Genomic DNA, 12,417 nt, shown 5'->3' with positions numbered 1-12,417 from the left:
CAGGGTGGAGAGAAGAGTGCTGAAATTCTTTAAAAGGACACACAGGGACTGAGACTTGAGAGAGAGAGAGAGATACGAGAGTAATGCCTTTGGTCCTATAACCTCCTCACCATTATTCTGTGCAGGGAGCAGCCAGCTATACTTGTTCTGAATGGGGTGAGAGACATTTTTACTATTTTTCACTGGGTACCAGAAGCGATTGCTTGACTATCAAGCCTGGACAGAGTCTCCACGCTCCGTAAAAATAAACAGCAGCTGTGTTAGAGCCACTGCAGCCTGGAGGTTAGCATGTTGGTCAACAATAGAAGTTCAATTCCCTGCCTGCCCACCCCTGGTCCTGCCATGAAATTCACTCTATAATAATACCATAGAGGAGGACAAGGGGGAAGCAGCAATGAAAGCAAGCAAAGCTGTGCCTTCTGACTCAAACCCTTTTTGGCATTTGCCTCCTTTGACAGACTTTAGCCAGTGCTTCCTCCCACCCCAAGCCAGCGAAACTAGAAGCTTGTTGTCAGTGTTTTATAATAAAAAGTTGAGCATGTTCTCACCTACTGAGAGAAGACGCCACATCACAGCAGGAGTGGAAAAGCAAGCAAACACATCATCAGTGCAGGAAAAGTGGGTAACATGGGGGAGAACCACCGATTGCCCCCGACACTGACCCCACATGTATACCAGGCCACTCTGGGTCTTGGCAGCAGAAGTGTGAGCAGAATGGCAAGCGGCAATCTCTACTACTCTGAAAGAAAGAAAGAAAGAAAGAAAGAAAGAAAGAAAGAAAGAAAGAAAGAAAGAAAGAAAGAAAGAAAGAAAGAAAGAAAGAAAGCAGGCTATGGGTTAGTCAGCTGCTGACACCAGACATTTACAATACACAAAGAATTGCATAATATGTCGTGAAGGTATACATGGAGATTACAGGAAGTATCATAACAGACTACGCAAGACATAAAAAAATTCAATTATCACATAACTAGTAGCTGAAAAAGGGAGATTCATAATATCTTTGCGATGCACACCCTCTTCTTCTAAAAGTACATGTACCTCAAGGCATTTATCACAGTATTTATGCTCAATTGCCCAAGAAGGAATATTTACCCTTTAATAAAATTAATTAACACATTTATTGCCTCATTCCCAGTTTAAGAGGTGATGTGCATCAATGAACAACTGCCATATATAAGTGGTAATGGGCAAAGAAGGTCAACTGCCTCCGGCTGCCTATTGCGGGAGACACAGAGGAGGCACCAACTGCAGTCGGCTAACATCTGCAAGGCCACAGGTTCCCCCTCCCTGCTTGGGGGGGGTGCGGAGTGTGCCTGTTCCACCAGATCTAAGCAATTAAATAATCCAGCTGGGAACCTGCCAAAAACACCAAAATCTGCAAATGGCAGGAAGAGAGAAGTCCTCCTCCCCTTCGCTCCCTCCCTCCCTCCCGTTGCCTCTGCAAACAGGAGGCAGATTTGTCTTGGCCTTCAAGCCTCCTAGATTTCAGAGAGGGCAGGCAAAGGAACCGTTTCCCTTTATGCTTCCTTTGCCCACGTGATGTGAAATCAAAGCACAACGGCAACCAAAGCAGGATTTGCAGCAGTGGATTGGTGGAGGTTACAGAACCCATATCCTTTGTTGATGCAGCATGATTTAAAACCACATGAGCAGACTTTCCATGCAGTGTTTGCTGCAAGTGCCCATCACTTCAACAATGGAATAGATGGCAGCCTGGGACTGGACACTTGACCGTAGCCAATAATTTGGAAGTTCAGCATTTTGTAAAATGCTACATACCTGAATATGAAGTATGATGTCCATAAAACTCAAGCTTCTGCTTTTTTATGGCTGTTTTATCTAAAACCTGTTATCTCTTTTCCCCCTCATCTACAGAAGCCCAAACAGTAGCATTTCAGTATAAAGTGGCAGAACTGCCGTATATGCAAGCATTATCAGAAATCTTATTCTATCACTACAGCATTGTAAGCAACAGATCTGTGTCACACAACCCGATACATATTTACTTAGAAGCAACAAGTCCTGCTATGCTAATTGCAGATAACTATGGAGGGCGGGGGGGGGGGGAGGCAAGGCTTCTAATATTGTACAATCCCAGCAGCTTCATCACCAAGCCATTCCAATATTTTCAGCTTTGAGCATCAAAGGTATTGCTGAGGCTTACAGCTGCCTGCACACATTCAGTGCTATTCTCTCTCTCTCAGTACTGTTTTGTTTTAAGCGAAGGTATGAAAAGACCACATTGCCAAATACTAAGTCACTGAAGACAGAATCATGTTTACCATAATGGTAATGGTAAAGGGACCCCTGACCATTAGGTCCAGTTGCAGACGACTCTGGAGTTGCGGCGCTCATCTTGCTTTACTGGCGGAGGGAACCGACGTTTGTCCGCAGACAGTTTCTGGGTCATGTGGCCAGCATGACTAAGCCGCTTCTGGCGAACCAGAGTAGCGCATGGAAACGCCGGTTACCTTCCTGCCGGAGCAGTACCTATTTATCTACTTGCTCTTTGACGTGCTTTCGAACTGCTAGGTGGGCATGTATGTTGACCATACATTCAAATACTAGAATCCCTCCCCCTATGCTGCTATAAATGGACATCTAATGCTCTTGCATTCTACAGGGATAAAAAAACGTACGACAGGTACATGTAGCCAATGCATTCCACGGGACAGTATCACTAGAGGGCCTAAAAAGGATTGCATGGCCTGTAATAGATTTGATAAATGGCAAAATCCCCTTCATGGATCACTGCCTTGTCGTGCCGAAGGGGCTTAAATAACTTAGAGAAGTTATGTTTTGACCAAACGTGATCCACCTGGAGAAGGAACTGGCAAGCTCCAGTATCCCTGCCAAGAAAACTCCATGGACAAAGACAACAGGCATATAAAAGTTATGACGTTGGAAGATGAGCCCCTCAGGTTGGAAGGCATCCAACATGCTACTGAGGAAGAGCGGAGGACAAGTACAAGTAGATTCAGAGCTGATGAAGCGGCTGGGCCAAAGCCGAAAGGACGCTCAGTTGCGGATATGCCTGGAAGCGAAAGGAAAGTCCGATGCTGTAAAGAAAAATATTGCATAGGAACCTGCAATGTAAGAACCATGAAGGAAGGTAAGCTGGATGTGGTCAAAAATGAGATGGCAAGAATAAATATTGACATCCTGGGCATCAGTGAACTAAAATGGAAGGGAATGGGCGAATTCAGTTCAGATGACTATCATATCTACTACTGTGGGCAAGAATCCCATAGAATAAATGGAGTGGCCCTCACAGTCAACCAAAGAGTGGCAAAAGCTGTACTGGGATGCAAGGTGCTGACCTTTAAAGCCCTAAATGGCCTTGGTCCTATATACCTGAAGGAGCGTCTCCACCCCCATTATTCAGCCCGGACACTGATATCCAGTGCTGAGGGCCTTCTGGTGGTTCCCTCACTGCGAGAAGCAAAGCTACAGGGAACCCAGGCAGAGGGCCTTCTCGGTAGTGGCGCCCACCCTGTGGAACGCCCTTCCATCATAGGTCAAGGAGATAAAAAACTACCTGACATTTAGAAAACACCTAAAGGCAGCCCTGTTTAGGGAAGTTTTTAATCTGTGATATTTTAATATATTTTGGTATTTGTTGGAAGCCGCCCAGAGTGGCGGGAGAAACCCAGCCAGATGGGCGGGGGTATAAATAATAAATAATAAAAAATTAATACCGTGGTTCTCATATTTTAAGTCATCCCTACAAAATAAGCCATGGCAGGATTTTCCTGAGTTGAAGAAATATAAGACATACCCCAAAAATAAGGCGTAGTGGTGGGAGCAGGTCTGGATGGCGCCATGGAAGAGGAAGGTGCCTGTCAGCGCCCGGAACCGGCTGCTGCTGCCCCTCCAAAATGCCCAGCAGCATGCACCGCGCCAAGCACTGACCCGCCGGCGGGACTGGCAAGAGCCACAGCGCCCGCCGCTCCAAGCCCCGACCCAGCGGCGGGACTGGCAAGAGCCGCAGCGCGCACCGCGTGAAGCCCCGACCCAGCGGGACCCAGCAGCGTGCCCTGCTGAAGCGCCGACAACGCGCCCAGCAGCGCAGCAGCAGCCAGTTCCGGGTGCCGAGCCGCGACAGGGGAGGTACCATACTGTAATTTTTTTAAAAAAAATAAGACACCCCCGAAAATAAGCCATAGGCTTATTTTCTTGAGTAAAAAAATTATAAGACGTGTCTTATAATATGAGAAACACGGTAAATAAAAAAATCTCAAAAATGATACCGGTAGAATGATCTTGATACAAATCCAAGGCAGACCTTTTAACATCACAGTAATCCAAGTTTATGCACCAACTACCGGTGCTGAAGAAGCTGAAATTGACCAATTCTATGAAGACTTACAATACCGTCTAGAAATGACACCAAAGAAGGATGTTCATCTCATTATAGGGGATTGGCATGCTAAAATAGGGAGTCAAGAGATAAAAAGAACAACTGGCAAGTTTGGCCTTGAAGTTCAAAACGAAGCAGGGCAAAGGCTAATAGAGTTCTGTCAAGAGAACAAGCTGGTCATCACAAACACTCTTCTCCAACAACACAAGAGACTCTACACATGGATATCACCAGATGGGCAGCATAGAAATCAGATTGATTATATTCTCTGCAGCCAAAGATGGAGAAGCTCTATACAGTCAGCAAAAACAAGACCTGGAGCTGACCGGGGCTCAGATCATCAGCTTCTTATAGCCAAGTTCCAGCTTAAACTGAAGAAAGTAGGAAAAACCACTGGGCCAGTAAGATACAATCTAAATCAAATCCCTTATGAATACACAGTGGAAGTGAGGAACAGGTTTAAGGATTTAGATTTGGTACACAGAGTGCCTGAAGAACTATGGATGGAGGCTCGTAACATTATACAGGAGGCAGCAACGAAAACCATCCCAAGGAAAAGGAAATGCAAGAAAGCAAAATGGCTGTCCAATGAGGCCTTACGGGGGAGAGGAGGCAAGCAAAATGCGAGGGAGATAGTGAAAGATACAGGAAACTGAATGCAGATTTCTAAAAAATAGCAAGGAGAGACAAGAGGGTCTTCTTAAATGAGCAATGCAAAGAAATAGAGGAAAACAACAGAATGGGGAAAACCAGAGATCTGTTCAAGAAAATTGGAGATATGAAAGGAACATTTCGTACAAAGATTACCATAATAAAGGACAAAAGTGGTAAGGACCTAACAGAAGCAGAAGACATCAAGAATAGGTGGCAAGAATACACAGAGGAATTATACCAGAAAGATATGGAGGTCTCGTACACCCCAGGTAGTGTGGTTGCTGACCTTGAGCCAGACATCCTGGAGAGTGAAGTGGAAGGCCAGTGGAAGTGATGATATTCCAGCTGAACTATAAAAAAATTAAAAGATGATGCTGTTAAGGTGCTACACTCAATATGCCAGCAAGTTTGGAAAACACAGCAATGGCCAGAGGATTGGAGAAGATCAGTCTACATCCCAATCCCAAAGAAGGGCCGCCCCAAAGAATGGCCGCCCCAAAGAATGCTCCACCTACTGCACAACTGCGCTCATTTCACACGCTAGCAAGGTTATGCTCAAAATTCTACAAGGCAGGCTTAGGCAGTACAGTGGTACCTTAGTTTATGAACACAATTGGTTCCGGAAGTCTGTTCATAAACTGAAGCGTTCATAAACTGAAGTGAACTTTCCCATTGAAAGTAATGGAAAGTGGATTAATCCGTTCCAGACGGGTTCGCGGAGTACTCAACCTGAAACGTACTTAACCCGAAGCATGGGTGTAATTGGTTCCGGAAGTCTGTTCATAAACTGAAGCGAACTTTCCCATTGAAAGTAATGGAAAGTGGATTAATCCGTTCCAGACGGGTTCGCGGAGTACTCAACCTGAAACGTACTTAACCCGAAGCATGGGTGTAATTGGTTCCGGAAGTCTGTTCATAAACTGAAGCGAACTTTCCCATTGAAAGTAATGGAAAGTGAATTAATCCGTTCCAGATGGGTCCGCGGAGTACTTAAACCGAAAATATGTAAAACGAGGTGTTCATAAACCGAGGTTCCACTGCATGTAGACCGAGAACTCCCAGAAGTGCAAGCTGGATTTCGAAAGGGCAGAGGAACCAGAGACCAAATAGCAAACATGCGCTGGATTATGGAGAAAGCTAGAGAGTTCCAGAAAAACATCTACTTCTGCTTCATTGACTATGCAAAAGCCTTTGACTGTGTCGACCACAGCAAACTATGGCAAGTTCTTAAAGAAATGGGAGTGCCTGATCACCTCATCTGTCTCCTGAGAAATCTCTATGTGGGACAAGAAGCTACAGTTAGAACTGGATATGGAACAATTGACTGGTTCAAAATTGGGAGAGGAGTACGACAAGGTTGTATATTGTCTCCCTGTTTATTTTACTTATATGCAGAATTCATCATGCAAAAGGCTGGACTAGATGAATCCCAAACCGGAATTAAGATTGCCGGAAGAAGTATCAACAACCTCAGATATGCAGGTGACACAACCTTGATGGCAGAAAGTGAGGAGGAATTAAAGAACATTTTAATGAGGGTGAAAGGTAAAGGTAAAGGGACCCCTGACCATTAGGTCCAGTCGTGTCCGACCCTGGGGTTGCGCGCTCATCTCGCATTATTGGCCGAGGGAGCCGGCGTATAGCTTCCGGTCATGTGGCCAGCATGACAAAGCCACTTCTGGCAAACCAGAGCAGCACATGGAAACACCGTTTACCTTCCCGCTGTAGCGGTTCCTATTTATCTACTTGCATTTTGACGTGCTTTCGAACTGCTAGGTTGGCAGGAGCTGGGACCGAGCAACGGGAGCTCACTCCGTCACAGGGATTCGAACCGCCGACCTTCTGATCAGCAAGCCCTAGGCTCAGTGGTTTAACCACAGCGCCACCTGGGTCCCAGAGGGTGAAAGAGGAGAGCGCAAAATATGGTCTGAAGCTCAACATCAAAAAAAACAAGATCATGGCCACTGGTCCCATCACCTCCTGGCAAATAGAAGGGGAAGCAATGGAGGCAGTGAGAGATTTTACTTTCTTGGGCTCCTTGATCACTGCAGATGGTGACAGCAGTCACGTAATTAAAAGACGCCTGCTTCTTGGGAGAAAAGCAATGACAAACCTAGACAGCATCTTAAAAAGCAGAGACATCACCTTGCCTACAAAGGTCCGTATAGTTAAAACTATGGTTTTCCCAGTAGTGATGTATGGAAGTGAGAGCTGGACCATAAAGAAGGCTGGTCGCCGAAGAATTGATGCTTTTGAATTATGGTGCTGGAGGAGACTCCTGAGAGTCCCATGGACTGCAAGAAGATCAAACTTATCCATTCTGAAGGAAATCAGCCCCGAGTGCTCACTGGAAGGACAGATCCTGAAGCTGAGGCTCCAATACTTTGGCCACCTCATGAGAAGATTCCCTGGAAAAGACCCTGATGTTGGGAAAGATGGAGGGCACTAGGAGAAGGGGACGACAGAGGACGAGATGGTTGGACAGTGTTCTTGAAGCTACGAACATGAGTTTGACCAAACTGCAGGAGGCAGTGGAAGAGAGGAGTGCCTGGCGTGCTATGGTCCATGGGGTCACAAAGAGTCGGACATGACTAAACGACTAAACAACAACAACAACAGGCAAAATCCTAACCAAAAATGAACTGACTTTGAGCCACTGCCATTAGACATGAAAAAGTGACCCCTTAGCCCCAGATGGATGCCAGGAGAGCAGAGAGAAGATTCAGATGGTAAAGATCCGTGTTCCTCACCTTGGGGTCCCAACATGTTCTCTGAGAGCTCTGACAATGGCCAGCCCCCTTGCCACTACCTCCAAGGCCATGTTGAGGACGTTCAATGAGAGGAAGGAAGATTGTGAGGTTGTGCCCGATACCTCAGGGTCCGTATCTGGTTACCACAGCGTAGCATCAGGTTTTTTGGGCAAGCGTTTAAATGTGAAAATATAGAACACATTTAAAACATGACAAAATTAACTTTTATGTCCCTTGACTATGAAATGGCATACAGTTTACTAGGGGCACTTGAAGCAGGAGAGGAGCAGGAAACTCTGAATGGATGGAGACTTGAAAGAAGCTTCTCATGGTGCATCACTGTAAGGTTTGTAGCTCCCCTTCGCAAATCACTTGGCTGAGCTAGAAAGATATTTATTTACAAGGCTTTATTTATATATGTACAAAGCACAGTTCCCTTTCATGCTGTTTCCCCATCAGAGTCAGAATCAGGGAGTGCTGCTTGTTGACTCCGCCTCCAACATAACAGTCTCCTCAGCCTCAAAGGACGCCTCTGATCCCTGCTCTTTAACCTCCTCCTTTGCTGGGCTGAAGGGACTGGCAGCATCTCTATGTCAGTGCTAGAGCTGGCTGGGTGGTGCTGACCCTCTGCTTCCGCATCCGAGAGCCTTAACACCTCATGACTCCCCCCTGCGTCACTTCCTGCTCTCCCCCTCCTTCCTGCTCCTGCTCAGACACTTCTCCTTCCTCCGACTCCAGAGCATTCTCATCCAGTTACCTGACAATCACAGAATCACACCAGTTGAGGGCTATTGGATCAACCAACCCAGTAGAAAGAATCCGGTCCCTAGGCAGGTATAGCAAGTGACACCAGTCTTTTCCTCCCTACATCACTAGAGTAGAAAACAAAAACAGATTGTCCTGAACTTAAGGTGGTTTTCATTCATTTTAGTTGCCTAGCTTTAACTAAAAGTAAAGTTTATTCCAAAGCTGCATTTGAGACAAGACACACATTTTTTGCAGAGTGGAAATAACCAGTCTTGCCGCACAGACTTCATGGTCTGAAGGGAGGGTGGAAACTGAGAGGGGATCAGAGAAGAAAGGAAGACAGGTGAATACCTGCCCACAGAGCCTGCGAGGAGAAGTTACCCTTTACACCAAAGACGGAGCAAGGCATTCAGTCAAAGGCATTTCAGGGCCATGAACAGACACCTCAAACATCCCTGCCTCCCAGTTCCAAGGATTAGTCACAGCAAGATTTACCTCTCCTTTTCCATCATGATCTGCACAGGGCTTAGCTGGTTGCTTTTACTGCCAGTTCCCAGCTGCCCATAAGTGTTTGCTCCCCAGGCGTAGAGCAAGCCCTCATCCGTTAACACCATTGTGTGTGCATAGCCACAGGCAACCTTCAAGAAAGAAAATGGAAATCAATGCTAGCATCACTCTAGCCAGTGTGGTCTAGCCAGGTGGTGGACTTGTAACCTGGTGAACCGGGTTCGCGTCCCTGCTCCTCCACATGCAGCTGCTTGGTGACTTTGGGCTAGTCACACTTCTCTGAAGTCTCGCAGCCCCACTCACCTCACAGAGTGTTTGTTGTGGGGGAGGAAGGGAAAGGAGAATGTTATGAGACTCCTTCAGGTACTGATAAAGCGGGATATCAAATCCAAATCCAAACTCTCTAAGATGGCCAGTTTTAAACACCAAGGGAGTCTGCACACAGGTTGTGAAATGCGGAGGGGGGTGTCCTACGGTTCTCCAGATACTGTTGGACTGCAACTCCTGTTATTTCTGACTACTGGCTGAGGCTGGGGGTGGAGAGAGCCCAACAAACATCACATGAACTGTAGGTTCCCTGGCCCAGGTATGAAAAGGTTTCACTGATTATTGATGGCTTGGTAAAATACTTGCAGAACAACTGAGAAATAACCCAAGACATTTTGTCTCCAAAAGACCACCAATAAAATGTTGACACAATCTAAGGTCTGGAAGAGGTAGCTGCATCTTGGCTATTCCCTTTCCTGCCCTTGGCGAAAACCACCAACTGAAAGCTGCCCCAGCTGTAGTGAAGATGGCAGCCATTTACAGTTTCATAGTTACTAGGCCTCTTCAAAACAGAAGCTCATAATAAACCAGGGGACCATTAAGCAACACAACTTACACCATTTTGTACTCACCTGCATTACACAGAGGCCTTGGAGCGCAGCCACTCGGCATGGGGTTAGCTGGTTGCCATTGTTTCCCAGACCTAGTTGACCATTGCCATTGTAACCCCAGCCATATACCTTCATGCAGGAGAAAGAACAGTTAATCTGGATGCAGTCCAGGGAAAGAGGTGGCCAGTGCAGTGTGCTCGTGAGAGCGTTAGACTATGATCTGGTAGACCCGGGTTCAAAGCCCCACTCAGTCACAAAGCTCAGTGGGTAACTTGGGCCAGTCTCTCCCTCTAGCCTACCTCTCAGGGTTGGTGTGAAGGTAAAATGGTTAGGAGGGAGAAACATGGAACTCCTTGAAGGTGGGATATAAATGTAACAATAAAAATGAATTTACAATAGCTCTAATTCAGGGAGAGATGTTGAGAAAGGCAGGCTGAAAATGCACCTACATACATTTCAACTATTTTTTTCTACCTGTTGCCAACTCATTTTTCCTTTTGTGAACAATGAACACTGCATATTGACCCCTAAAGTGTAAAATGAAGGGTTTTGTCCCTTTTAGTTTAATCTGCCTACAGAGTTACTTGGTTACTCTGCCCTTCCCCTACATGTTACAGGACAGTTTTGAATGTACTGGATTCATAGCATAAGAAAACAAGTTTGACTTTCCAGCACTTAAGAGCAAGGAAGCAGCAATGTCAACACTATTTATAATAATAACTATCTGGCCCAGTCACGCGTTGCTGTGGGTTTTTGTGTTAAATGGACCTTCAGAGTCTCCCTTTAGAGTCCCCTCACCTGCCCTGTCCCAACCCTGACTCCCCTACTGTAAGTTTCAAAAAGAAGACTCCCCCCACGTGTGTTCCTGAAAATGTCCCCACCCCCCCACTGCTTTGGCTGACTCAGGGTCCTACCTCCCCACCATGGTTATGTGTTCCCCCCCTCCCTTTGTTGTGCCTCATCCCTGTGATTCCCCCACCCTGTGAAAGCCCCATATTCTGTAGGCCCACAGTTTTGCCTGTGGCCTACTGAATGGTGCGGCCTACTCAGTTTTCCCTGCTTGGCAATGCTGCGGCCTACTGAAAAAGCTGGGCCCTGTTGCTGCAAAAGGACTGTTTTTAGTTGGTTACTGTGGAATTTTGTGATGTCATCTGACGGCGCAGCTTTGGAGGCAGCAGTGTGCGATCTGCCTTTCTATTGGATGCTGCTGGAGTCTTCAGAGCTTCTGGTGGTGATGTTTAATTTGGGCGCCACTTTTTTGTGTTTAATCATTATTTTAGGTGTGAAAGGTGTGGTTTTTTTGGGGGGGGGAATTATGCCAGATCCCTCCCTGATGGGCATGGAACGTTGTGGCCAAATTTGTTACATTACGGTTCAGCAGTTACGGAGAAAGGCTGTGACCTCCGTGCTCGCTATGCCTACATTTTTATATATATAGATAATAAATAGTAAATTTTTATTCATACCCCGCCCTCCCTAGTCGAAACCGGGCTCAGGGCGGTTGACACCAATAAAATTACAATAAGACATAAAGAAAGAAAACAATTAGTTAAAATACAGGTTAAAATACAATTTACATTTAAAATTTTAAATGCAGCCTCATTTTTTAAAAGACCCAATTCAAAAACCTTAAGGGAGGAAAACATAGGGGTCAGACTGAGTCCAGGCCAAAGGCCAGGCGGAACAGCTTCGTCTTGCAGGCCCTGTGGAAAGATGTCAAATCTGTTCAAATCTATTTGTGGACCTTAACGTCCTCCACGGGGCATACCGTGGAGAGGCGGTCCCGTAGGTACGAGGGTCCTAGGCCGCATAGGGCTTTAAAGGTCAAAACCAGCACCTTAAATCTGATCCTGTACTCCACTGGGAGTCAGTGCAGCTGGTAAAGCACTGGATGAATATGGTTCAGCGGCAGGGACCCCGTAAGGAGCCTCGCCGCGGCATTCAGCACCCGCTGGAGTTTCTGGGTCAGCTTCAAGGGCAGCCCTGCTTAAAGCGAGTTACAATAATCAAGCCTGGAGGTGACCATTGCATGGATCACTGTGGCCAGATCAGGGCGAGAGAGGTAAGGGACCAACTGCTTAATGAGGCGGAGATGGAAAAATGCCACCTTAGCTGTGGCTGCAACCTGCATGGAAAGGGAGGCATTGAAGGTTACACCCAAACTTTTGACAGAAGGTGCTGGCACTAGTTGAGCCCCTGCAAAAGATGGGAGTTGCCCCCCCAACCCCATGTCGTCCCGACCCAGCCAGGGGACCTCTGTCTTCAAAGGATTTAACTTCAACCAGCTCCCACGTAGCCATCCAGCCACAGCTTCCAAACACCTGGTCAGTGTGTCCGGGGCCGAGGCAGGGCGGTCGTCCATTTATAGCTCAAGTCTCCCCATTTCCTGAGGATAAACTTCCTCTGACTTAAGCCTTGACTAATTATTTACCAACTGCATCTGAGCTTTCAATAATTATCAAATGAATCACAAATCCTACTTTTCCCTTTAACCACAAGATTTGCTCTCCCAGGTGAT

At 46.5% G+C, this 12,417-nt stretch overlaps 1 protein-coding gene across 6 annotated transcripts in view; it reads right to left on the bottom strand.

The window, feature by feature from the left end:
- Window positions 1-12,417, bottom strand: part of RCBTB1 (RCC1 and BTB domain containing protein 1) — a 34,496-nt gene that overhangs the window by 12,935 nt on the left and 9,144 nt on the right. For 3 of the 6 annotated variants that reach the window (XM_035110366.2, XM_035110365.2, XM_035110364.2), the window contains 3 exons: window positions 9,921-10,028; window positions 9,010-9,152; window positions 549-739 (listed from right to left, as the gene is read on the bottom strand). In XM_035110366.2, coding sequence (XP_034966257.1) covers window positions 549-739; window positions 9,010-9,152; window positions 9,921-10,028 — 442 coding nt within the window. Of the gene's footprint in view, window positions 1-548; window positions 740-5,303; window positions 6,330-9,009; window positions 9,153-9,920; window positions 10,753-12,417 lie in introns of those variants that run through there. The other 3 variants (XM_035110367.2, XM_035110368.2, XM_060272357.1) reach the window with 3 other exon arrangements.

The sequence above is a fragment of the Zootoca vivipara genome, chromosome 3 (genome assembly GCF_963506605.1).
Source record: "Zootoca vivipara chromosome 3, rZooViv1.1, whole genome shotgun sequence".
Classification (NCBI taxonomy): domain Eukaryota; kingdom Metazoa; phylum Chordata; class Lepidosauria; order Squamata; family Lacertidae; genus Zootoca; species Zootoca vivipara.
Note: the sequence above shows the minus strand (reverse complement) of the source record. Positions and strands in the feature narration are given on the sequence as shown.